This window comes from Solanum pennellii, chromosome 3 (genome assembly GCF_001406875.1).
Source record: "Solanum pennellii chromosome 3, SPENNV200".
In the NCBI taxonomy this organism is placed as follows: Eukaryota; Viridiplantae; Streptophyta; class Magnoliopsida; order Solanales; family Solanaceae; genus Solanum; species Solanum pennellii.
This window is the reverse complement of record NC_028639.1, coordinates 3,416,302-3,438,674: the sequence shown is the minus strand read 5'-3', so window position 1 is coordinate 3,438,674 and position 22,373 is coordinate 3,416,302. Positions and strand designations below refer to the sequence as shown.

General features: G+C 28.2%; 3 protein-coding genes and 1 long non-coding RNA gene across 6 annotated transcripts; 2 read left to right on the top strand and 2 right to left on the bottom strand.

Annotated features, from left to right (window-relative positions):
• The first annotated feature begins 4,099 nt into the window (after positions 1–4,099).
• On the top strand, positions 4,100–7,030 carry LOC107012819 (transcription factor LAF1-like). The gene is made up of 3 exons (XM_015212754.2): positions 4,100–4,498; positions 5,332–5,461; positions 6,237–7,030. Exons 1-3 carry the CDS (start codon positions 4,360–4,362, stop codon positions 6,811–6,813), a joined length of 846 nt encoding a protein of 281 aa, XP_015068240.1. The 5' UTR covers positions 4,100–4,359; the 3' UTR covers positions 6,814–7,030.
• On the bottom strand, positions 6,681–9,808 carry LOC107012818 (25.3 kDa vesicle transport protein). 2 transcript variants are annotated; one of them, XR_003577185.1, is made up of 6 exons: positions 9,470–9,808; positions 8,102–8,262; positions 7,659–7,802; positions 7,499–7,566; positions 7,187–7,420; positions 6,681–6,997 (listed from the first exon to the last, which is right to left on the bottom strand). XR_003577185.1 is itself a non-coding variant. In XM_015212752.2 (5 exons), exons 1-5 carry the CDS (start codon positions 9,658–9,660, stop codon positions 7,325–7,327), a joined length of 660 nt encoding a protein of 219 aa, XP_015068238.1. In that variant the 5' UTR covers positions 9,661–9,808; the 3' UTR covers positions 7,102–7,324. The 2 variants fall into 2 exon arrangements, 1 of the variants encoding a protein (XP_015068238.1); XM_015212752.2 differs by lacking the exon at positions 6,681–6,997 and having other exon boundaries at positions 7,102–7,420.
• Positions 9,809–12,474: 2,666 nt separating this feature from the next.
• On the top strand, positions 12,475–13,728 carry LOC107015033. 2 transcript variants are annotated; one of them, XR_001456293.2, is made up of 2 exons: positions 12,475–12,880; positions 13,211–13,728. It is a non-coding gene; the product is annotated as an uncharacterized LOC107015033 (long non-coding RNA). The 2 variants fall into 2 exon arrangements; XR_001456294.2 differs by having other exon boundaries at positions 12,475–12,981.
• A 560-nt stretch (positions 13,729–14,288) lies between these two features.
• On the bottom strand, positions 14,289–16,702 carry LOC107015032 (remorin). The gene is made up of 5 exons (XM_015215185.1): positions 16,368–16,702; positions 15,929–15,976; positions 15,766–15,853; positions 14,971–15,052; positions 14,289–14,726 (listed from the first exon to the last, which is right to left on the bottom strand). Exons 1-5 carry the CDS (start codon positions 16,555–16,557, stop codon positions 14,532–14,534), a joined length of 603 nt encoding a protein of 200 aa, XP_015070671.1. The 5' UTR covers positions 16,558–16,702; the 3' UTR covers positions 14,289–14,531.
• Positions 16,703–22,373: the final 5,671 nt, after the last annotated feature.

The following is a 22,373-nucleotide window of genomic DNA, read 5'->3' as shown; positions in this document are numbered from 1 at the left end:
ATAATCTCACCGTTATTATTTAATCTCTATTATTTACTTAATTAAATAAAACAACCAATATATTGGAAGTAGTGTTGGTAAAGTCCATTTAAACTATCACAAATATTAGCTATCTTTTTCCTTTGTACTAAAAATAATAATTTGGAAACGTTACCCTCTGCTTTACTTTTCTTGAAAACATAGTTTCTCTTTTTTAATTTTTTCTTAATGTGATTATCGAGCCAATTTTCACGCATCTCAACTAATTTTACGAAATATCTGTTATCACATGTGAAGAATCATCTAGTATTTTTTTCAAAAACGTAGAGTTTTTAACCATAAATTAGTTCCTCTTTACCTACAATTTATTTTTTAACATTTGTTATTCACTAATTAATCTATTTTAATTTCAAGAGAAATATAATGTATGTTTAGGTCTAACAACAGCCTTATTTTTTCAACCAATGAGTTTTAATTTTCTGCACGTGGTATGTAGAAAAAAGTGCCAATAAAATTCAGCCACGTAAATTTTATGATTGTGAAACGAAAGGTTTTAAAATTTATATATATGGAGTTTTATAGGCATTTTAAGTTATGATTTATTCTTCATGGCTGAATATGAAACTATATTGACATGAACGTGATTGGTTTCTAATATTTTTTATTTGGTTTCTAACTATTACACTAAATTTTTTATGTTTTTTAAAATTTATTTTATAACAAGGGTTAGTATCAAAATTTGGACTTTAGTCTATCTTAATATTTTCAATAATGAAAAACACGCATTAGATTATTTGTTTTTAACCATTTACAGAATTATTAATTAGAACCTGTCAAAGGCTTAATTAATAGTTAATTCCGAATAAATTAGTTTAAGTTTTTTTTTTCCCTTTTAATTTGTTGTTTCTAGAACATAGTGGGTGTGTTAAAATTTTAATAAAATGATTAACGAATCATTGTTGTTTGTTCACTTTAACAAGTAATACACAACTGTAAATATTTTGAATTTTTCTCTAATAATTAAGAATATATTAGCTAGCTAAAATTTCTAGTCGGCAAGGAAATATTCTATTTTAAGCTGACTTAATACTTTTGTTAAAAAAATAATAATTTAATAAGAGGACTGTTTTATTAAATTAATATTTATTAATGATATTTTGAAATTTAAAAAATTAATTAAGTACTATATTTTATGTAGTGATCTAATAGTAATTAAATATAGTATAAAATAAATTTTATTCTTATGGTTCTTAATGTAATTGAACTCCAAAATATCTTAGAAGAACTTACTATTTAACAATCAAAACACAGTTTAATACAACCAATGATGGATTCATATGTTAAAAATGTAACATCTTGCCTTGTAATCTCTTTCTAAAACTAGATGACTATGTATATATACACATATATATACATATATTAGCATCTAATATATATTTTTCTAGTGTAGTATACTCATATTTTAAAAATTTTAAATTCGTTTTTTATTATACACACATGATGATATTAAGGTCCTTAATTAGTTGTTGCATAGTTATAAAACTTGTCTACCTTGACTCTGATCTAGGCTGTTAGAGTAGTAACATACTCGTAAAAGAGACACTATAACAAAAATAATTTTTAGCAGCAATAAGTAGACACATGAATAAAGAGTGCTAAGGTCTTTACCGGCATTAGTTAAGTGTCATTAGATCCAATGTCGCTAAAGCATTTAGAGACACATACAAAAGTGTTAATTGCCACTAAAAATATATATTTAGCGACAATTGCTAATTAATTATCGCTAAAGATAGCGAGAGAACGTTTATATTAGTGTGTGGTGGTTATCTTAATTATAAGGTTTTCTTATAATTATTTCTCCAACTTTATATTCAATTTTTTCACATGATATCAAAACTAAACTCACTCAATATCTATTTTGGCCAAAAGGTGAAGATTTAACTTTATTTTTCCAATAATATTTAACTGAAAATCTTAATTAACCTGTCGGTGGATACTCAAATATATATTATTAATAATGTGGTGATTCAATAAAGTGTTTTGAGTAAATCTTAAGAAACCGTTATTGGTGTCTATCAAGTAGGTTTAAGCATGATAAATGACACAAGATTCACTATAGCTAATGACTCATTTGTCTCTATTAGTGTTAGGCTAGCTTCTCAAAATTCTTTGAGATGAACAATTATTCTATTGATTATACAATTATTACAATATATATATATATATAAGCCAATTAGCTAGATGATGGTAATTGTACTTTATTTCATTTTTCACTTTCACTTACCTTTTGTTGAGGAATTTATTGCATATATATGGGGCTAGGGATCATAGAAATAGAGGTTGCAAATACATTCAACAGCAATTGAGTTTAAAAGAGTTTGTTTGACATTACGGTTAAAATTGCTTGTTTTTAAAAATACTTTAAAATGAATGTTTTAAAAAAAAGTTATTTATGTTTAGCTAATTCTTTTGAAAGTGTTTTTGATAAATAAATTGTGTTTGACCAATTTTGTAAAAAGTGTTTTTAAGAATGAAATTACGAAAAATAGTAAATATCAATGTACTCCTATTATTAAGATAATTTTATATAGGAAACTATTTAAAACATCTATTACAAAAGAATTTAATGAAAATTTTATTTTAATTAAACTAAAATATAAATATTCAAATTTTAATCAATATTATACATGCATACATTGATCAATTAATTAATTAAATATTAATATAATATTAATATGATGATTCAAATATAACTAAAAATTTCAAGCAAAATAAATTTGAAAATCATTGCACAAATTAAACTACTATATACAAAAAGTTCACCACAAAATAAATAAAGTTCTTCATATATTCAATCCTACAAAAATATTTTCGTTACCTTTATTTCTAATTCGGAAAATAAAACGTAAAATAATATATAAATATTAAATATAAAATAATAATATATAAACTTAAAAATTTTTAAAAACTATTTTATAAAAATAAAAAATAAATTCTTGTTAACCAAACTTATGAGATATGCTAGTTACTTAATAATGATATATTGATAAATGTGTATATATGGAAGAGAGATTTTAGTCTTAAAAAAATAATTGTTTCTCCTTTTTTAAGAAGCGTAAATATTTGGCTTCTTCTACACAACAGAAAAATTGTTTCTGCTTCAATTTAAAAAAAATTATAAGGATTAACCAAACATTCAATTTTCCCCAAAAAAAAAAAAAAAGGAAGCACTTTAAGCCTCTCAATAGCAATGTCAAATAGACTCTATCTCAGAGTTGCTAATTTTTTAAAAGGATTTTTAAGAATCAAATTATGAAAATGATAAGTATCAATGTACTCTTAGTATTAAGATTATTTCATAGAGAAATTATTTAAAACATCTATTACAAAAGAATTTAATGAAAATTTTATTTTAATTAAATTAAAATATACATATTCAAATTTTCAATCAAATTATACATACATACATACCTAAATTAATTAATTAAATATTAATATAATATTAACATGATAATTTAATATAATTAAAAATATCAAGCAAAATAAATTTGAAAATCATTGCACAAATTAAACTAATATCTACATAAAAATTACCACAAAAATAAATAAAAAAAGTCCTTCATATATTTAATCCTACAAAAATATTGTCATTACCTTTGGTAAAATTAAACAGAAAATAATATATAAATATTAAATATAAAATAATAATATATAAACATAAAATTTTTAAAAAACTAGTATATAAAAATAAAAAATAAATTCTTGAATAAAAGTTAACCAAACTTATGAGATAATGGATATATTGATAAATATTTATATATGAAAGAGATATTTTAGTTTTAAAAAATTGATGATTTCTCTTCTTTTTTTTTTAAGAAACAAATTCTTTTAGCTTTTTCCACACAAGAGAAAAATTATTTCTGCTTCAATTTAAAAGAAATTTTTTAATTAAAAAAAACACGTTAGGCCTCTTAATAGCAATGTCAAACAGACTCTAATTCAAAGTTGCTAAAATTTTTAGCGATATTTATATAAAGTAATATTATATAATTATTGCTGCTAAATAAACTATAGGAACAATCATATTATTGTCACTAAATAATTGCTGCACCATCCTTTATTTATTGTAAAATAGTGAAATATTCTCTTTTTAAAAACTTTTTCATTAACTAGTTTTGTTTTTATTAATCATAATTAGTAGAATTTGGTGTGAACTAATCCTTCCTTTAAATACAAGGTCGGCTAACCTCAACATCAAGTCTTCCTTTGTCTTCTCTCTCTCTCTCTACACAAAGACAAAAGTCATTAACATATAATCTTTGTGTTCTTTCTTAAACATTAGTCACATTAATCCTCAATTAGTGTGATAATTAATTAATAATGGGGTGCAAATTGGCAGCTGAGAAGCCAAAACAAAAACACAAGAAGGGATTATGGTCCCCTGATGAAGATGATAGGCTCAAAAATTATATAATTAAGCATGGTCATGGATGTTGGAGCTCTGTTCCCATTAATGCTGGTTAGTTTAATTAATACTTTAATCTTTCTTCATCTCTAATTCAACTAGTGTAATTATATCATTTAATTTTCTTAGTAGATTGACATATCTTTTTAGTTTTCCATCTTTACCAAATTCAAATGTCCTTACGTTATAAAGGTTAAAACGTTAGAAGAATTTAAGTTACATACTGACATATTTTTGTATTTATCGTTATATTTTAACTTGCGAAAATAGAAAGATAGTTATATTTATAAATGATAACAATAAATGTCATGTTTTTGAGGAATGGTAATGTCAGCATTAATTACCATGATTTATAGTGTTAATTAATCCTTTTTTGTCTAATCATGGTTAGACATATAGGTTTTTTATACTATAAAAAATACTTCTAATTTTTCACTCATTTTTCATCGATAGCTCATTTGGTCAACACACAATTAAAAAAAGATTCTTACTAAAATGTTGAAAAAAACTTTAATTTCTATATAATCAAATTGCCAAATATACAACGTACCATTGTCTAGTTGACGAGTGTACTTATATAAAAGAATGAAAAAGTTGTTCCTTTTTTTAATGTGTAAAACATTTGAAAGTCTTTAATAATAATACATTAAAATAATTTTAAAAAAAAAAACTTCTACAAGTTCATTGGCTGAGGCGTATTTTCTCGTTATTTTTGGCGCACTACTTGCGAATAAATTTTAGGAACAATAATCTTAAGTCAACAAACAATACAAATTTTTTTTTATATATATAATTGAAATGAAAAATTCAATACTAATTATATATGTATAATAATCGTTGACATGAATTTGTATTTTTGTTAATATAATTTACTGCCAATTCTACAGGCTTGCAAAGAAATGGAAAGAGTTGTAGACTGAGATGGATTAATTATTTAAGGCCTGGCTTAAAGAGAGGGGCATTTAGCTTAGAAGAGGAAGACATAATATTGACCCTTCATGCCATGTTTGGCAACAAGTAAGAACAATTATTTTAATTTTTTGTGTTATCGATAAGTATTAAAATTAGACATAATATATCGATGTCATTTTTAACTTGACGTCATTTTATATTTATGCCTTCAACTTTGGGTCTGCACGAGTAAACACTTAGATTTGTATAAAGTCGAATAAGTAGACATATAAATCATACGTTACATATATGACACCACTTAAAACGCAAATAGTCATGTAGAATGTCACATAGGACACATGCTTATATTTTTTTAACTTAATAAAAATTTAAGTTTTTACTTGTGTGTACACAAAATTAAAGGCATAAATGTAAATTGAATCCAAGTTAAAGAACATATTTATGTATTACGACTAAAAATTACACCCGTTAAGTTTTACTATAAGTCAGAATAAGAAGATTTTATTTTATCGAGTTATATTTATTTGTAATTAGTATATTTTCAACAAATACATTGACTGGTTCCTCTTATTGATTTTCTTTTTCTATCGAACATAATGTATAATTACTCTTCTGGAAATCGAAGAGGTAGTAGTCAACTTTGACTATCTAACACCATTTTAAATTAGAAAAATAGTACTACTATATGGTGTTGACTTCAAAATAATACTACTTATTTCAATAAATTCACCTACTAGGCTGCCCATTTAACAAATATTGTTACAATAGTCGGTAGACTTTATTCTAATAAAAAACATGTAACATGACATTTTATTTTCGATTTAATTTATATATACTGATAACAACGTTATATTTAGTTACTAATTTTTTGCTCTAATAGATGGTCTCAGATTGCACAACAGTTACCTGGAAGAACGGATAACGAGATAAAGAATCACTGGCACTCGTATTTAAAGAAAAGAGTGTCCAAAATGGGAGAAAATGAAGGGCACACTAAGTCTGGGAAAACAGATTCTTCTTCACCTTCTTTAAAGAAATTGACTCCACAGAATTCAAGTTTGGATTCATTTGAACATATGGAAGGATCATTAGCAGATTCAGATCAATCTGTTTATCCAAGAGAGACTCAAAAGAGTAATTTACCTAAAGTATTATTCGCGGAATGGCTTTCGTTGGATCAGTTTAATGGACAAGATTTTCAAAACTCAGGGAGTTTTGAACCTTGCAAGAGTAACTTTGGGTATAATAATAATGCAGAGTTACATGGCATATTCATGCATAGTTTACCGATGAACAACGATGATGGTAGCAGTAGCTATGGGAATGGCGTAAATCAAGAGGTTCACAATGATATTTTCCCACCACAACTCAAGTTTGAGGATACATTGTCTGGTAACGGATTTGAGGATTTTATGTCAGGGGAGTTCAATATTAACGACGATGTGATGTACATATGATGAGTTCTGTTTTTTAGAATTTTATACAAAAATAGAAGAGGTAATAAAAGTAGGAACCATACTGTTTGGTTACCTGTTTAATTTCTTCATCAGCAAAAGGTCTAGTGTTAAACGCGCATTTTTACTGTAGATGCCTTCTCCTTTTTCTTGTATTTCATGGTGTACAAAGTCTAATTCATTCCATCTGTAATAATAAAACTGAGAATTAAGTTGCAAACTTGATGATCTTTCCATGTTGAGCATTGATCATAACGAAACTGGATAACAAAATGACGATCAAACAAGCTATAGACGATATCATAGTTTTTATTTGATTTCACAGGTGCTACAAGTGCCAAGTAGTCTAATAAGTTAACAACTTAAGAATCAATACATGAAGTGATCGATCGATCTGCTGGACATATATGAATGAGGCATCAAATCCCAATAATAACAATATGAACAATTTGTTAGTTGCTTTATGTCCACTTTCTTGACTATGGCTTTAGAAAGCCCAAAGTTCAGTTCACCATTATCGAAAATCATCTTGGAGGATTAAGCCAGTCCATAGAAGAACAGAAGCAACAACAAGAAGGATTGTAATTGGTGTCCATTTCAGCGCGATGATCTGGATGCCAACGAGTAAATTTAGAACCTATTTGTATAGTTGTGTTGATTATCATAGACCAATGTTACCAAATAATACCTCAAGCCTTTTGGACTCCCAAATAGGAGAAGTACTTATATGAGCCTCCATCATTCGTTCCATCATTTCTACGAACATTTTTGTTATAATCGAATGAATCATATGACATAATTCAAGTTAAATGAAACAAAATTTTAGAGTAACCATTCGACAAGATTACCTATTCTTCGCCTTCTCTCTGTTATTAGTGATAATTCCTCTGTCGCGATATCTAAATCTTTTTGACGATGAGCATTTAGTTTAGATAAATTTGCCTGTGTTCTTGTATCCACATATTGCTTCCTAATGTTGCCAATGATAGTGTCTGTCAAGACAAACCCAATCATGCAAAAAGGAACAATAGATGCAATTAAACATAGATAGTTTAGGCTTAAAACAGAGGAATACTCTGTACATAAACTAATGCAATTCCTATAAACTACTCCCTCCGTTTCAATTTGTTTGTCTGGCTTGGTTTGGCTCGGAGTTTAAGACAGTAAAAGAAGACTTTTTGGATGTATCAAAATGTCTTTTAATCTTATCAAACAGACTAGAAAAGAAAGTACGACAAACTTAATTGAAACGGAGGAACTACTAAACTATAATGAGTATTTAGTATATTACCAAGTTTAATGAAGGTATATGGTTTTGTAATCCTGTCAACAAGGCTGCTATCTAATCTTTCAAACTCCTGCTGCAAATCTTGTAGATAATGGAAGGCAAGCTTTCTTGGATACGACGATTCGCATAATGTCAGGTAGCAAATCCCATTCTCAACCATGTAGCTAAATATAGAGTAGCAAAATGAAGACACAACTGTGGAATGTAAATTAGCTACATCATAGCTAAAATCAAAAGGTGACAAAATAAACTGAAGAACCAAAGGTAACAGAGAAATGATATTATAGTTTCTAATAACTGAGAGATCTTCAGGCCTGTTAGTGCATGATTCTAAATAGGTGTTAGAGTGAGTTAGAGTTCCACACGGTGAATGGTTCGATGATCTGCTTATATGAATTTGAGCTATTGTTTCTGGTCTAAAGAAGGAGTTTTTAGGGTTGAGTTAAACTCATTTGTCATATATTTCACAATTGAATGTGTAAGGGAATTGCCCTCTACTATCCGTCTAATTCACACATCATATCATGCACTACTTGTCTACTTCTACCAGTGAGTCAAGACTATGAGGTATAAGGTTGACTAAGGATGGTCAGTTGAATATCCTTTCATCGTATAATATACTGTGCATACAAAATATTACAGCAGATATAAGTCATAAATTACTTTTATAAATTAAAGGAATAAGACACAAATACCTTTCTACACTATGATCAAAATCTCAGAGAACACCTTAACTAAAATAAGATTCTATTCCTCCTTGAATTTATCTCACATGGCACACTCCGTGACTACACACAAGTGAGGCGCATAGGAAATATTTGGATGCCATGTAAGCCAAAAACGTGCACAAAATTATACAAAAATGGGTCAGAGGTAATAGAACATTAGTTTAGTTAAAGTATGTCTCTGAAATTTCGATCATAGTCTAAGAGTCACTCATGCATTTTCGCTAAATTAAATCTTGAATACCCTTGGAGTGCTAATATATACCAATTTACTTAATGTTATTACTAAAGTGAAAGTCTTTGTAAAATTACTAAATAAAGGAAAGTCACATTCTTGATAGACCATTATAAGAAGTCTATCATATTAAACTTGGTAAGGTTTGTTTCGTCCCTAACCAGAGGTCTTAGGATTAAATACTGAATATGACATTTTCCCTCCTAACATGGAACTTTCAGACACAAATAAATCCAAATTTAATTGGCTCAACATAGAGTTAGTTCCCCTCAAAGCCTTCTTCCGAACTTGCCAACAAGTGCTTATGAAAGCAGGTCGATAGATACCGGACACTAGACAGGAAACTAAAAAAAAAACATGCATGCAAAATGAAATGAGATGTAATTAAAAGTAGATGAAAGAAAAGAATACTTGAAGCAATGGTGATCTAGAAGAATGGTCATCTTGTTAGATGGCAAGGCTTGTAAAGAAATTTCCTTGAGAATGAACTCAGCTTGTTTCTTGTAAGTTGTTAAAACATCATTATTCTCTTCATGTAATCTTGGACCTTGTGCTAAGGGCATCCCATCACTTACCCTCCCTATAATTGTCACCTTCACCATCCCTTAATTAATAACAAAATACTACTAGAAAGTTCTTTTTTTATCTTTTTCGTTGGCTTTGATTTGTGATATAGTATTTGTGAGAGAATTGTAGATAAGTTTTTGGCAATTAATATGGTGAAGGAGAAAGGAAATAAGACTAAAGAATATTGAAAGGGAAAAAATAACTTGGGAGTGAAGTTATTCTTTGATGTGATCAAAAGTTGTGTACACGCGGTTAAGGAAAAACAAGCCCCCTAGCTAGGATCCAAAAGGAGCAAAACAAAAAATGCAATACTCACTCCGTCTGAATTTATATAATATAGTTGATTTGAATTTATATAAGACATAATATATATATTGAACCCTAAATTTCGCTTCAAATTTTAACTTTGACCTCCAACTTTTATAATGCACAAACAAACACTTTAACTATCCAACTTTTAAATAAATAAACACATGATCCTACATGACACAATGCACGTAGGACACCACGTAGAATAAAATATGACATGTAGAATGACATATAGGACATCTGTGTCTTTTTGTTGAACTTTATACAAGTTTAAGTGTCTATTTGTGTACATTCAAAGTTGAAGGATATAAATATAATTTGAAGTCAAATTAAAAGGCATATTTATGTATTATGCCTTTATATAATATAATTTGATAGGATATAATTTTTTAAAAAATTTATAATTTATTATATTAAATCATAAATATTTATGCGATTAAAAAATATTTTAAGATCAATATTTGTGTATACGCGGTTCAGGAAAAATGGCTAAACAAGTCCCTAGCTACTAGCTAGGGTGGCCAAAAAGTTTTAGGAGGATCCAAAAGGAACAAAATAAAATATAGTTGTTTTATTTAGTTTAGCTCCAATTTTCTTTTATATATATATATGTATATATATATATATATATATATCAAATATTTATTTATTTTTTAATTTTAAAACATGTAGTTAATTTAATTTATTACGGGACAGAGAAATATTGAACAGTTATCTATTACTTTTTTTTCTATTTTTTTCTTCTTTATGGACTTGAGAAGAAAATTGCGACCACTATTTCAACTCTAAGAAATTAGCTGTTGACCGAGGTAAAACCACGTTATTTTATTATATTATTTTCGTAAATATTATATATGTTAATATAATAATCTATTAATGTTAAAATAATATAAAAATAATTATCTTTTTTTTACATTAAAAGTTATAAATAAAAATTTATTTCTAAATAATGAACGGTTAAAAAGTGAACTGAAAGATCCATTGGGAGAATTACACAAAATGACAAATATCTAGAGTATATTATGTAATATCGGTATAGTTTTTATTTTTTTATATGTGGCTACAGTTTTATGAAATTTTGCTATTTGATTTTCTAATTGAATAAATCCAGAATTTGATTATATAAATTCGAAATTTGTATAATTGAATTTTTAATTATACAAATCTAAAATTTTTATATGCTTACTCAAACTATTTGTATACGATTTATGAATAATTTATAATAAATTATCATGTTATATATTGACAACAGAAATATATAAACAAAAATTTAAAAAATTCTTAAATATATAAATTAAAAACTTATATATACTTAACAAATTAGTATATTGAGAAACAAAATATACAAACAACAGTTTCTTTGTATTTGCACTTGCACTTATATTATACTCCCTCCGTTTAAAAAAGAATGTTTCTATTTTCTTTTTAGTTTGTTTAAAAAAGAACGATTCCTTTCTTTTTTTAGTAACATTTTAACTTTAATTTTCTACGTGGCATGTTTAAGACCATAATATTAAAGAGTATTTTGGTACATTTGACATAACTTTAATTTAGAATCACAAAATTAAAAAGTCTTCTTTTATTTTTTAAACTCTATTTCAAGTCAAACTAGGTTATTATTTTTTAAACGAAAAGAGTAAGTGTAAACAATTTGATTTTGCAAATTTAGCCAAATAAAAAAGAGTTGGGCCCATGTAACGCGTCGCCACTTATGGGCCATGGTGGGCTTGACACTTGACAGGAGCATTCTTGGGGGCCAAGATATTTTGATGATGTACATCATCAACTCCGATGCACTCGTTCTATTTCAATTTATATGATATTTTTTTTATTTTTTAAAAGTTAAACAATTTAAGTTAGGAAAGATTACGTGGTTAAGAAAATTTATATTATTTAATTTCTCATCACAATTATTGATGACTATAATTACTATTTACGATTAATATTATTCATTAATTACGTGTGTTGATTTCGAGTTTGTATAATTAGTCATGTTTATATATGTATAATATACAAATACATATGTATAATATATAATCATCTAATCGATATACATATACAGTTTATCTCTCTCCAAACTTTTTGCCACCTCCCTCTCAGTTTCGCTCGCCTCTCTCCTTCTTATAACATGTAACTAAAAATTGTAATTATCAAACTATAGCTATGAAAAATAATTTGATTATTTTAAAGTGGCTACATGTAAAAATTCCTGATTAAGTTAGATAGGAAACTTGCACATGAAATCTTTAAAAAAAAATTGAAATGAAAATTATGCATGTGTTAACTATGAAAAAATATTATAAGTCATAGTAATTAATAATTTAATAATTGACAATCCAAAATATTTTAAAAAAATTTATGATTTTCAAAAAAAATTCATTTGAATCTAAAAAATTATAAAGTTTCACATAAATTGAAACAGAGCGATTTCGAGCTTTATTTTGAAGTTACTTAGGTAAGCTGAAGGAAGATTCTTTTTTAAAAATTTTATAATGCCTTATTTTTTGAATTTGTTTTTTTACAAGCAAATTTGTTGTAAAGGGAACTGAATAAGCAATTGTTAAAGACATATTCTTTTAGCTCCTTTATCCTTTTTCTTTTCTTCTTTTTTCTTAGCACAGGCTTTATGTATTATTCTCCCTTTTATCTTTTTTCTTTTATTTTAATTTTTTATTAGGCATCAAATCATAAAAGAATTTTATACCATCATGTTACTTAAAAAAACTTACTTCAATTAACTTCCCCTTTTTCTTCTCTTTTTTTTGCTAACCATCTCATATTTTTGAGACTTGAAAGTGTTACTATTAGTGTGCATAATAAAATGTTGATGTGTGTGGTGTACCAACACTAGTAAAAAGATATAATGGACAAACTATCCGATACCTTCTACCTTCCATCAAATGCGCAAAATGAAAAGATCAATTTTCTTGGCTGGTGTCGTATCTAGTAAGATTCGAACTTAGATTACCAAGATTGTTACTCTTAACTAAGTTATCAAATTCAAATGTGTATATCCTGATTGCCAAAAGAAGACGCATTCACAACATGTAGGTCTAATTATTGAAATATATGGATTTTTTATCTATGAAAATGTATAAAAAAATGGAAGTTTCCATAGAAATTTCCTCTAAACGAGAGCAAAGATGCATTGCTTTTCTTCCAATTCATGACTTATTTTATACTTGAAGTTCAATTTTGTAATGCTTTAAACTCTTCTGCAATGTTTTCCTTCCCCTCTTTCTTCATTTTCATTCGTCGAGCATTGAAAATTTTCAGGTTTGGATCAATAGTCTCCCATTCTACAGGAAGAAAAGATGATGACACAGAGAAGTCTTGGAACTCAGATATGAAGAAACTGGTTCTAAAATATTAGTCTCAACCCTCGGGATAAGTGGTGGAGCCAGGATTTTCATACCAGGAATTTAAGCATGTGATCTCTCGTTGAGGGGATTCAACAACTTTTATATATGTCAAAAGACTTTTTTTTTTATCCTATTTGTACAGTATATGGATTCAACTTCCTCCAAGCTAGCTCAGGATAGTCAACAAGTTCTCGTATACATGAAGTCTTAGTTGGATCAACGAGGATCATTGGAAAAGTTTCCTCGAGTTTGCTAGGATCAAGGACATTACTATGCCCAGAATATTGAACATATAGTTGTATAGAGTTTGAAACTATTAAGTTAATTTGAACTATATCTTATACGTCTCGAAACAAATTGCTTTGCAGCTATTCTAAGCTATTCAAGGATTCTCTTTATATTCTTAATCCACTAAAGGTTTGGTTTCTGTCAGTACTTTCTGCATATAGCTCCTCCTTTGTCTTGTTTTTTTTGGCTGTTTTGACATGATCATCAAAACAAATGACTCTTTATGTAGTCTATAAATTGAAGCAAGGTACGAACTTAGTTATTCCAATCCGTCCACCGGTTGATAACAGATTATCAAGTGTCATAGAGTCTGCAATCCTAACCATAAAGGTAAAGAGTTGATAGAAAATACGACCATCTATGAGGAAGAGGAAATCGTGGCGTGTACCTGTAATTGTTAAGAACTCAACTTCTTTATAAGATCTAGTGCACTAGTTTAAACTAACAAGACCTCCCTCATTCTTTTTAAGTCTATGGAGTACTAGAAACATGTACAGGAGAAACAAGTAGGACTCGTAAAACTTGATCCTAGTAATCGAGACCTTTGAAGGCTCGGACTTCACTGAGTCACACAACACTGCATTACTTGCCTTATTTCAACATGATTACTGCAGTGGCAAGTTTCTGTAGTAATTGGCACCGCGATGACAGCCTCAGCTTGTCTTACTAAAATAAGAGGCTTTCGTCTTTCAGCAAGAGTAATATACTAACATGAAGATCTCCTTCAACATTTTTTTTCTTCCATAACAATCCCACAAAGTTAATTTTGTCCAGATGCTATATACACTGGAAATACATTACTATGCACACGTAACAATAAACAATAAATGGTTCTAAAATATAATAATCACACAAATGTAATCTAACAAGAAGAAAAAATCCAATTGCACAAACTTTACAAAATGCAACTCCCAATCACTATCGATGCAGACCTGGTACTTGCTGCTTCAAAATATTCCAAGGATTTTCTTTGGAGCAGTTCCAGTGGCGCGGTATTTTGCTGCAAGCTCCTCTGCCTTGAGAAGATCTTCTCCACGTTTAGCTTCAATCATCGCTCTCTTTTCTTCTGCTTCCTTGTGGAGTAGAGCAATTTTGTTTTTCATTTTCTCAGTATATATTGCCTTCTTTTTCTCCAACTGTTCCTGCTCACAACAAGATACCGAAGATTAATAAAATGGGAACTTATTGAGAAAATATTTCTCAGTTCAGAATACAAGAAGTTCACAAACGAAACCATTACAAATATTAGAGAACGGATGTCCTTATGTTGTTATCGAGATGAGTAGTAAAATCAACAAAAGCATTGATCTTTATCATCAAAATGACAATCAAATAATGTATGTCATACAACTGACTATATCGCAAAATTGAAGGATTGCCACTCACCTCCATCTTTTTGAGCTCAGCCTCTAGGTTTGCTTTCTTGCTGTTCTCCCATGCACCAATTGCAGACACCTTCTTCTGAGCTCTGTCGACATATTTAAGTTACCACAATCAGTAATACATAACACTTGCATAAACCAAGGCAATGTTTCGCTATAGTTTGAGTAAAAATGTAACTATTGCCCTTTACTTTTAGGAGTACAAAGAAAATGACAGAGAAGGTATACGCAGATCCTTAAATTGGCTGCAAGGCTTTCTCAATGAACAGGTCCATGGGATAGATAATAGCAGTTACAAGAAACAATACTAGCAGCACACAACTCATACTCCATATATTTATGCAAATTTTGCAACAAATAAACGGAAATGAAAAAATATATAATCATCTCAAAACGACAAAAGAAGATTGTTAATGAAGCAAAATGAACACATTGTCACAACAATTGGCAATTGGCACATACTGTCGTTTAGTAACTCATCGTATGAAGAAATTTTAATTACTCTCTCTCGAGTTCAGGGCAAAAGGAATGATCAAATGTGTACAAATGAAATGACCAAGTGAAGCAAATGTCTATGAAGAGTAATCAACAAGATTTTAATTCTGAGCAAGACTTGTTATCTCAAATTGCTACTATACCGAAACTTCTTTTGATCATTTGTTGTTTGATTTTGAATAGCAGTCAACAATGATTCCTACAATTATCGTTCCTTCACAAGCTAAACCAATTCATGTATATTATTAGTCCTCATACCGCATCATCAATAGACGACATGTATGTGAAATCAACAGATACATACTTGTTTTCGGCTTTTGATTTTTCACTTTCTTCCCATGCTTTGATGAGTGATAGCCTCTTCTCAGTTGCAACGCGTGCAAGCACAGCATCTGAGGATTATACATCAAAATTAAACAGTGAATGAACACAAAAACAACCAAAAGAAATAGAACAATCCTAATTACCTCTATCAATAGATCCCTCTTTTTTCTCATCAGCAGCTTCTTCTGCTTCTGTCAATAACAAAAGTAGCAAGGGAGACCATTAAAATTTGACAACACAGTCTAAGCTAAGGACAACAAAAGTAGTGAAATTGATCAAAATTTTGAACTAACACATGAATTAATCAAAGCAAAATTTTCACAAATATAAAATTAATCATTTCCCCAATTTTTTTCTTTTTTCCTTCCAGATATCTATTACTTCAACAAAAAAATAAAATTAATTTCTTAAATAGCTCACTTGTTCTAATTGGTGATCGTTCGATTCCTCATCTTATAATCCCCTTCCCCTCCCCCAATTTTCAAAAAATTAAAATTAAAATAAGCACGGCAATTCTCTTCATAGTAAACATAAAACATATATAAAAAAAAGGCATAAACATATGAAGATGAGAGATTATACTAGTTTCGACAACAACTAGTGCTTTCGAGTCATCGGGTTTTTCTTTTTCTTCTGCAGGAGGAGGCGGAGCTGGTTCAACTATGGCTTTTTCATCAGCCACCACTTCTTTAGGAGCTTCAACAGGTTCTTGAGCAGGGGCAGGGGGTGCAGGGTCCACAATTTCTACTTTCTTAGCTTCCAATTCTGCCATGGCAACAAACAGAATCAAGAAAACAGAGAATTCTTGAAAAAAAGAAGATATTTCAGTAGTTGGAGGAAGGTAACTGTCACCCTAATTGATTGGACATACTATATATAAATTGGACCATAGAAAACAAGAGAGAAAGAGGGACTATTTTGGCTTAGCTGGCTTATCAATTTGTACACTCTTGCAAAAGGGGGAACTCATTGGCTAATGGTGAGCTGTCACTTGCCATTACTGACAGATACCCTCCGTTATATTTTTGAAACATTAATGTCCTGTCGTTTTAAAATTAATACATATATATTCTTTATATGTAAAATATATACATATCATAATTTCATCCATCAATGCGACATTTTATTAAATATTAGATCGTCACATAAAATTGTGTTACGTGTTCATAATTCAGTCATGTGTTAGAGTAAAGGGGCGTATATGCTCAAGAGTATGATAGAAGGTATCTGCATATCATTTACGTCAGTTCAGAGATATAGTCATCAATTTTTTTTTATTTGATCCGATATTCATACAGAAAATTCACTAATATGAATCAATTCAAGGGAAGTGCTCTTTATCAATCTTTTCGATATTTAGAACTTGTAAATGGAGATTGTTAATTAAGTGAAGAACAATCTTATATGTGGCAGTACCTATCACTAATGTTTCACAAATATAGAATTAAGTGAGGAACATTATGGTATTTCTTTCGTCTCATATTAGTTGATAGTTATATTAAAAACAATTGTTTATTTTAGTAAATCAAAAAAACATTCATTAAATTTTTTATGTATTATCCTTATAATTAATTTTTTTTGAAAATGTTCATATTTGTTTATATTTTTTTTTAAAAAAAAAAAGTTAAGTTATGAATTAGTAAAATTATTTTTATTTATGATTTTTTTATATATAACTTAAAGAGATAAACAATTTGAAACAGATGGAGTGATGACGACAGAGCCGTTGGACTAAAGTAATTTGGAACAAAATAATTCTCTTTAAACATCATGTTACTTTTGATATACTTGCCAAAAATTATGTGGTCCTTAGATCCAACGTTATTTTCATCTTCCCATGACCGTTTCATCTGAAAAGATCGAAACTATATTTCCAAACAAATATAATTAGAGATTTTATATAGTTAGGTAATTTATAATTTAATTATAAATAAATTTTCGTGATAATTATGGTAGTAGACAATGGCGGAGCTAAAATTTTTAATAAGAAGTTCATAATCAGAAGAAGTAAATCACTGAAGGGGGTTCGACATCTACTATATAAACATAAAAAATATTGTTAATTATGTATAAATAGTAATATTTTTCGTCGAATAACCTAGCTCTATACTAGCTCCGCCCCTGGTAGTAGGTAATTGATTAAAAACCTGGTACAATAGATTAAACAATACCAATAAAATAAATGTTGACTTTCGGATCATTATCAATTTTGTTTTGAGATTTGAAACTTATACGCATTACTCTTTAGTAAATAAAACTTCTTTTTTTATAAAAAAAAAAAGGTTTTCAAGAAGTGTTAACAAGCAAAATAGTTTTCGAAACCTTTTTTTTTTTTTTTTTACATTTTATATCGAGATTAAAATTTGTTTTCTGATCCTATCGAAGAATAATTTTTAATTTGTCCATTATAAAATCTTGAGAAAAAAAATCTTGGTCGAATGTCCAAAGTGTTAAAGTCCAAAATTAATAAGCAAAATAGGACAGATAATAGAAAGAGAAAAGAAAAAGTCTAAATGAAGGTTTGAAGATGATATACATTAGTAAGATACGCAAAATATTCAAAAGATAATTAGATAGATATTAAATAATTGTCATGGTAGGGCCTCTAATAGCCTGTGCTAGTAGTTATTTTTGGCATTAAAAATTATAACAAGTGAAGGAGTTGGTTGAAAGAAAGTGTTAAGCACGACTTCTTCCACATGGATCTATTAATTGATTGCCACAAGAATGTATACACTCTCAAACTCACCAACCAAACAAGGCTTCACTATTCCAAATGTATGCACCAAGAGAAACCACCTAATTACACAAACATTTCTTTTATTTCTTTCTATAGTTCAAAATCATAATTACATTTTATCTCACTAATTTTATATTAAATTTTAACTCAGATACATCTAGATACATGTTTTGTTGATATTAGATACATTGAATTCTGAAATAGGAAGAGAAGTGACTGAGAACAGAAGGGAGTCGAACAAGATTTGTCATATACATGTGAATCACACAGAGACATACATGTATCTGGAATAACAGATACACGAGCGAGATATGAGGGTGACGAGCAAAATGGGAGGAAGTTCAGGGGCATATGTGTAACTCAGTGTTGAAAGTCAATTTACGATAAAATGAGATTTGTTCAAGTGGTTAATTGAGCGAGGGACATATGTATTAACTCAACTTTGAAAGTCAATTTACGACAAGTGAAATTTGTTCAAGTGGTTAATCGAACACTATATTAAGGTTTGAATTACACTGAAAAAATAAATAAAAACACGATTAACCTTCTTCGGAAAAAGAAAAAAAATAATAGTTATTTCAACAAAGTGAGGATCATACCCCTACTAATATGACCATATCTCCATCGATGTGGGATATCCAACATCCCTCGAGCCCTAGAACTTGCAATTATATGTGAACAATAGAATATGAGATTTCAATATCGGGTCAAACGATGAACTTGAATGGATCAACATAATATCAGTATCACATGATTTTTTTAAAAAAAAATGAACATCAAGTTTCAAATCAGCTTAAAAGATAAATTGTTCAAGATCATATAAAGAGAACAGAAAAATATCGAAGTGGAATATTCAACTACCAACATAGTTTTGTCATAATTTTTTATGGGAATTAATCTTGTATACTTTACCATTTAGATTAGTGCGTATTAAAGGGATGTTCATAACCATTATTTGTCACTTTAATAAAGCACTCAAATAATTAAGAATCAAACTAGATACTTATATATATTTATTTTAAATACAAGATGGAGGTCCCTTGCCGACATTAAATTAATGAGAATGCAAAAAAATAAAAATAATTAAGGCCTCAATTATTACGTTAATGATACGGTAATTTACAATTAACAACATTTTTAGAGCTCATAAAAAAATAATAGTCTTTAATTTTTGGACGAAATGAGCTGGAGATATATTTATTGGCAAGTCAATTTATGCATAATTCCAATTAACTCATCTAAAAAATTGGCTCAATTTGGACAGTCTATGTGGCTCAAAATTGACCTATAAAAAACTTATTAAAGCAAAAGAAACAAAATGAGTTTAGTTATTAGTCAAATATAAAAGAGTCCGGAACCTAAAGGATACAAAATATTAACAAAAATTTCAAAACGGTATATAAAATTTTATATTAACCAAAACAGTAAAATCGCTGCATCAACAACGACTTACCTAACCGGAAAAAGAAAAAATCGCTGCCTAGGCAGCGATTTTGTAAAAAAAAAAATTCTTTTTTTTTATAAATCACTGCTTAGGCAGCGATTTCATTTTTTTTTAAAAAAAAATGACATTTTGCAAAATTGCTGCAAAGGCAGCGATTTTACTTTTTCTGGTGAGGTAAGTCGCTGTTGATGCAGCGATATTACCGTTTTGGTTAATATAAAATTTTATGTACCATTTTAGAATTTTCGTTAATATTTTGTACCCTTTAGGTTCCGGACTCAAATATAAAACATGGTAAAATATAAGAAAAAGGGTTTGTTAGTCTCATTTTGTAGTATTGAGATCGGATTTTCAGAGTTATCGAATTAATCAATGAAAAATGGGTAATGATTGAATTGTTAAATAATAAATAGATAAATAAAAATGATTCTAAAAGTTCTGTTTGGATTATGATTCAGTATTTCATAAAAATTAATCCACCAATCTTGAATTAACTAAAAAAATTAAATAGACTATGACCCAATTTTTTAATCAATTTAACTCAACCATTTAAAATTTGGAAACATTATTTGCAGTAAAACTTTTGAAGTTTATTCATTTTGAAATAATATTAGATACTTCAATTGATGTTTAAGTACATATGATTAACGTTAGAAACATATGAATGGATTTTATCATTTTTACTTGAACTTTTCGACACATGTATGATAAATCATCGCAAATTTAAATCTAATCAAACTGTAACATCAATATCAAACGTAAAAAAAATAAAATTGTGAGTTGGCAAAACCTATTCTCTATTTTTCCTATACAGGTAGATCGATTGTTGCTTCTTTGCTGGCCAATTAAATGGATCCTTTGTTCTCACTATCAAGATTACCGATTATTTATTAAAAGTACATGACTCTACTAAATGATAACTCGATATATAAAGATTTAATTTTATGATTCTACACTTCACTAATATTCTATATAAACAAATATATAACTAAAAGAACATTCGCGATGATGTGTCTCGTAATTTATTTTAAGAAAAGGATTGTTAGTTGGTTTGAATTAATTAAAGTTGTGTATGGTGGAACCAGTGGTACATATATAACAGCGTGGAGTCTTCAAAACAAGACTTTACAACTTATATTGGCTATAGCCTTTTAAAACCAACAACATTTATAACTTTAGCTTGTAATAATATGAGATTCGATCAATTTGAATTTAAGTCAGGATATTAATATTCTTTAACAAATAAAATTTAATTCTTAAATTTGATCTCTGTAAATGTGAAAAATATTATTTCATTCCACCATAATTATTATTTATAGTTTTTTATTTGTGTCCACTCAATTACTTTTTACAAAACGTTTTCTTGAAGTTTTAATCAAACTAAGTCATTATATAACGTCATTCACCAAAATAATATTTTTTTCTAAAATTTTACAAAACTAGTATAAACGTATTCCACAGTAACGTTTTAGGATATATTTTATTTTTATAAAAGTTGATGGCGTCAGATTGATATACGTTACTCCCAGTAACGTTTTACTCCTAAAACGTTACTCATAGTAACGTTTGAGGAGTAAAACGTTACTGAAAATAACGTTTTAGGAGTAAAACGTTACTTATAGTAACGTATATCAACCTAATGCTGTTAGTTTTTAAAAAATAAAATATACCCTAAAACGTTACCGTGGAATACGTTTATACTAGTTTTGTAAACTTTTAGAAAAATATATTACTTTAGTAAATTGTTTTATTTAATGGCTTAGTTTGGTTAAAAATTTCTTACTATACAAATCTTTATTCTTAAAAGAACTCCTTTATTCTTACGAATTACAACACAAATCTTTATAAATTCTTTATAATTTTTTAAAACAAGATTTTTTATTTTTTTTTTAGATTTGAACTTAAAACTTTCAGTCATTTTTGACATTTCGAACCTTATAAGGGTAAAAGGATATGGTTGATTATATCACAATCATATTTTGGATCATTTAATATGCAATTTATCAGCCGACAAGGATTCGAATTGACCTTCCTGCTGGGTCCTTGGTGCGACTAACCGTCTCGAATTTATGTTTTAAATATGAAAAAAAAATAATTATATCGTGTAAGATTTAAATTTAGTTGAAATTTTCATATGGACATCAAATGAAAAATTAAAAGATATAATTCGATATGTTAAAAAAATGGTAATACTATATTGTTAGGAAAAAGAAATGGTAATATTATATTGTTAGAAAACTTCTGATAATTTATATAGGAAGAAAAATAATTTGATAAAATCAGACTAAGAAATAGAAAATGAAATAATTACGTACGATGTAAAATCATAGTCTTTTGTTTCACGGTAATGCAAAACTTCCCATTTATTTCGATAAATATATATATATATATATATATATATATA

What these genes read in the sequence shown, in the direction of transcription:
- LOC107012818 (XM_015212752.2), bottom strand. Translation starts at nt 9,660, where the DNA reads ATGGTGAAGGTGACAATTATAGGGAGGGTAAGTGATGGGATGCCCTTA. An exon ending in CTAGATCACCATTGCTTCAA is followed by an intron (nt 8,263 to 9,469) that starts GTATTCTTTTCT and finishes CTCTATATTTAG; the next exon opens with CTACATGGTTGAGAATGGGA. An exon ending in AGAGAGAAGGCGAAGAATAG is followed by an intron (nt 7,567 to 7,658) that starts GTAATCTTGTCG and finishes AAATGTTCGTAG; the next exon opens with AAATGATGGAACGAATGATG.
- LOC107015032 (XM_015215185.1), bottom strand. Translation starts at nt 16,557, where the DNA reads ATGGCAGAATTGGAAGCTAAGAAAGTAGAAATTGTGGACCCTGCACCC. An exon ending in ACTAGTTGTTGTCGAAACTA is followed by an intron (nt 15,977 to 16,367) that starts GTATAATCTCTC and finishes TGTTATTGACAG; the next exon opens with AAGCAGAAGAAGCTGCTGAT. An exon ending in AAATCAAAAGCCGAAAACAA is followed by an intron (nt 15,053 to 15,765) that starts GTATGTATCTGT and finishes ATATGTCGACAG; the next exon opens with AGCTCAGAAGAAGGTGTCTG.
- LOC107012819 (XM_015212754.2), top strand. Translation starts at nt 4,360, where the DNA reads ATGGGGTGCAAATTGGCAGCTGAGAAGCCAAAACAAAAACACAAGAAG. An exon ending in CTCTGTTCCCATTAATGCTG is followed by an intron (nt 4,499 to 5,331) that starts GTTAGTTTAATT and finishes CCAATTCTACAG; the next exon opens with GCTTGCAAAGAAATGGAAAG. An exon ending in CATGCCATGTTTGGCAACAA is followed by an intron (nt 5,462 to 6,236) that starts GTAAGAACAATT and finishes TTGCTCTAATAG; the next exon opens with ATGGTCTCAGATTGCACAAC.